This window comes from Nematolebias whitei, chromosome 2 (assembly GCF_014905685.2).
Source record: "Nematolebias whitei isolate Nwh7 chromosome 2, NemWhi1, whole genome shotgun sequence".
Lineage (NCBI taxonomy): Eukaryota > Metazoa > Chordata > Actinopteri > Cyprinodontiformes > Rivulidae > Nematolebias > Nematolebias whitei.
Genome location: NC_056499.1, coordinates 1,710,318 through 1,714,116, shown reverse-complemented (window position 1 = coordinate 1,714,116; position 3,799 = coordinate 1,710,318). Strand labels below are relative to the sequence as shown.

General features: G+C 44.6%; 1 protein-coding gene across 1 annotated transcript in view; it reads left to right on the top strand.

Moving 5' to 3' along the window:
- Nucleotides 1-3,799, top strand: part of slc17a6b (solute carrier family 17 member 6b) — a 14,580-nt gene that overhangs the window by 3,511 nt on the left and 7,270 nt on the right. The window contains exons 4-8 of the mRNA XM_037689411.1: nt 524-638; nt 2,495-2,582; nt 2,675-2,761; nt 3,039-3,181; nt 3,281-3,430. Of these exons, the coding sequence (XP_037545339.1) occupies nt 524-638; nt 2,495-2,582; nt 2,675-2,761; nt 3,039-3,181; nt 3,281-3,430 (583 nt within the window). The remainder of the gene's footprint in view (nt 1-523; nt 639-2,494; nt 2,583-2,674; nt 2,762-3,038; nt 3,182-3,280; nt 3,431-3,799) is intronic.

The following is a 3,799-nucleotide window of genomic DNA, read 5'->3' as shown; positions in this document are numbered from 1 at the left end:
CCCCCCCCCCCCCCGCCCCGCCCCGGCAGAGGAGTGCACGTGGCAGAAATGAGAAACAGCTCGATGTGTTTATGGCCTTGGCTCGTTTCTATTAAAGGCAGAAAAATAGTTTTATTTTTATTTTTACTTGTTTTAATTAAAAACCTGTGTTCGTTTTACTTCGTCATGATTTCTGACCTGGTCAAAATAAATCTGTTTAATGTCGCATCTTTTAGATTCCTGGATTATTGAGCATGCATCAGGATATTTCCTGGATTATTGAGCATGCATCAGGATATTTCCTGGATCCAGAGACCCCGCACAAAAGTGACAGCGTTGCTAGGCAACAGATGCTGTTAAAGGGGCGGTGCTTCGTGAAATATTTATTTCTCTGAGAACTGAAAGGGTTTTTAAATATTTTACATAAATGTGCCTGTTTGAATTGAATAGTGTCATTTAAAAGGCCCCAAAGCAATAACCCCCACCCAAAGGACATTAAGATCAGCCTAATCAATTATTTCTCTGACCTCTCCTCCATTCGCAGAGTTTTTGGTGCAGCCATCGTCCTCACCTCCACCCTCAACATGTTCATCCCCTCTGCTGCCCGGGTCCACTACGGCTGCGTCATCTTCGTCAGAATATTGCAAGGACTCGTGGAGGTGGGGGCATGTTTCTTTGATTTAATTCATGAGGGAAGGTCAGCCCAGGATTTATTCTCACCATGAGGCTGCGTGAGGAGCTTCAGTTTAACTGGAACATGAACTACAACCAGAGGAAACGTGAGAGGAGCTTTATTGATCAGGTCCAGTTTGTGGGACACCCCCTGGTTTTTTGTTTCCAGTCTCTGTTTGTCTCCTGGACACAGCAGATTCTCTTTGTTCATTATGAGAAGGAAAATGTTGATTAAAGGACCAATAAATAACAGCTGTTGAACAAAATCTGTTTTAAATTGTAAAAGCAGACTTTACAGTTGTGAACACATGAAAGAAGAAACATGCAGGATTGAATTTGTTCACCGTGAACTGTGCTCAGCTCTGGGCTGGTCTGGACGAAGAGCACGGTGTCTGAAAAACATCTGCTGCTCCATGAACAGCTCATCTGCTCATCGCTCGGCTGAAAATGTTCTTTTCTGTTTGTTCTGGTTGCACACATGTGTAATAATGTTGATCATTTCATTCTTTCCTCCACCGTGTTTAACGCTGACGGACTTCCTTCAAAAACCAAAGTGAACCATAAAAATGACGTTGCTGCGTGAACTCTCAGAGCTTCACCTGAAACCGGTTGATGAACGGTTTACTGAGCTGAAGAAGCTGAAATCAGCAAAACTGTGGCAAAATGAGCAAAACTGGAGTTTAAAGCTAAAATGACCAAACCATAGATAAAACCTAAAATTAGCCAAACTGAACCTAAAAGCTAAATTTTGTAAAAACAGCTGATAAAATCTAAATGTAGCCAAACCACAGCTAAATGCTATCATGATCCGACTGTTGCGTGTTCGAACCCACGCGCAGGAACGGAATGAGGCTCCAGTAAATAAGTAAAAACAGTTTATTAATTAAATAAACAAAACAAAATGCTGTCGGGGCAGCAAACTTACTTTTAGGAGGACACACAGGGATACAGAGCATGAAGCCTTAGGACAAGGACAATCCAGAGACACTGACAAGACACCAAGGGCCTGAATATAGACAGACACTAACAAGGTGAAATGAGTGACACCTGCAGTGAGTAGGATCAGACACAGGTGCAACAGTGGTGGAACACAGGAGGAGAAAAGCTGAGGGGTGACAGGCAAACATGAGGGAAAACACAACATGTAAGACAAGACCCCAGAAACCCCACAAATGCTAAAATTAGCCAAACAGTATCTAAATGCTAAAATGAATGCAATCTTGGCTACAGTTAGCCGAGTCTACTGAAACTGAATCTGAAAAATAAATGTACTAAAACCACAGCTGAAAACCTAAATTACCAAAAATTGTAGCAAAAACTAAAATGATCTAAACTGGCTAAAAACTAAATGTTAAAAGCACAAATGAGCAAAATAGCAACTCAAATCTAAAACTACACACCACAAGCTGCAAGCTAAATTTAGCATTTATAGTTAAAAGCTAAATATTTCTGAATTGCAGCAAAAACAGTAGCTACAAGCTCAATGTATCAAAACCAAGAAGACAAAAGTGCAGAAGATGTCCAAGTAGATTTCAGAAATCAAAGTATCCAAACTAATTTGATTTTCAAACAAATGTTCAGAAGAAACTATAAACAGGAGAACATCTGTGTGATGGCAGCAGTTACAACTAATTTATTATTGATTAAGTGTCGACAAATTAGGAGTTTGTCTGTTAAAACCAAGCAAAGTGTCCCAGATGAAGTCCAAGAGCAACCTGCTGCTCCTCAGATGAATGACTGACGCTGAATGATTCTGCTCGTGTCCTGACACGACCTCAGCTGTGACTTGGAGCGACAGAAACAACTGGACCGAACTCATCAGCTGCTCCTGTGTTGTGTTCAGGGAGTCACCTACCCGGCCTGTCACGGCATCTGGAGTAAATGGGCTCCACCGCTGGAAAGGAGCCGCCTGGCCACCCTCTCATTTTGTGGTAAACACGTTTTTGTTCTTCGACGTACATTAGTCAAAAAAAAAAAGAAAATCTCCAGAACTAAGATGTTGCTTGTCCGGTGCTGCGTTCAGGTTCTTATGCTGGTGCTGTGATAGCCATGCCTCTGGCAGGGATTCTGGTCCAGTACACAGGATGGTCCTCGGTGTTCTACGTCTACGGTAAGACGAACAGATGCCACATGATGAAATGCACATATGTGTAAGACTTGCATGTGCTTCTCTGTGTGGCGGCTCCAGAGTTTGGTGAAAGTCAAATGGATTTTTCCAGACTGGGTATTGATTTCTATCCCAGTTCTTCTCTCGGTCGATAACTAACCTCCCAGTGGATACAGTCAGCTTTCCAGTCCGAGTTTTGTCCTCTCAGGCGTTTTGCTCACTGATGAGGTCAAAATGAGTTTCAGCTCATAATGAACTAAACATCTGCTCTGTTTTCCAGGATGCTTTGGCATTTTCTGGTACATGTTCTGGATCTTAGTGTCTTACGAGAGCCCCGCTGAGCATCCCTCCATTTCTGATGAGGAGCGCTGCTACATTGAGGAGAGCATAGGAGAGAGCGCCAAGCTGATGGGCCCTTCAGAGGTGAGGTGGGACGGGGGGGGGGGGCGAAGATTGAGAACAGCTTAGCCTTCTGTTGCACCTGGTGTTCTGCCTGCATCTGATCCTTTTGTGCGGTTCCAGAAATTCAAGACCCCCTGGAGGAAGTTCTTCACCTCCATGCCCGTCTATGCAATCATCGTGGCAAACTTCTGCCGGAGCTGGACGTTTTACCTGCTGCTCATCAGCCAGCCTGCATACTTTGAAGAAGTGTTCGGCTTTGAGATAAGCAAGGTGTGATTTCAACACGAGTCCACATGCACATGGCCCAGACAGGCAGACAGACAGACAGACAGACAGGCAGACAGACAGACAGGCAGGCAGGCAGGCAGGCAGGCAGGCAGACAGACAGACGGACAGACAGGCAGGCAGGCAGGCAGGCAGACAGTCAGACAGGCAGGCAGGCAGACAGACAGACAGACAGACAGACAGACGCAGGCAGGCAGGCAGACAGACAGACAGGCAGGCAGACAGACAGACAGGCAGGCAGGCAGGCAGACAGACAGACAGACAGACAGGCAGGCAGGCAGACAGACAGACAGACAGACAGGCAGATATAGATAGATAGATAGATAGATAGATAGATAGATAGATAGATAGATA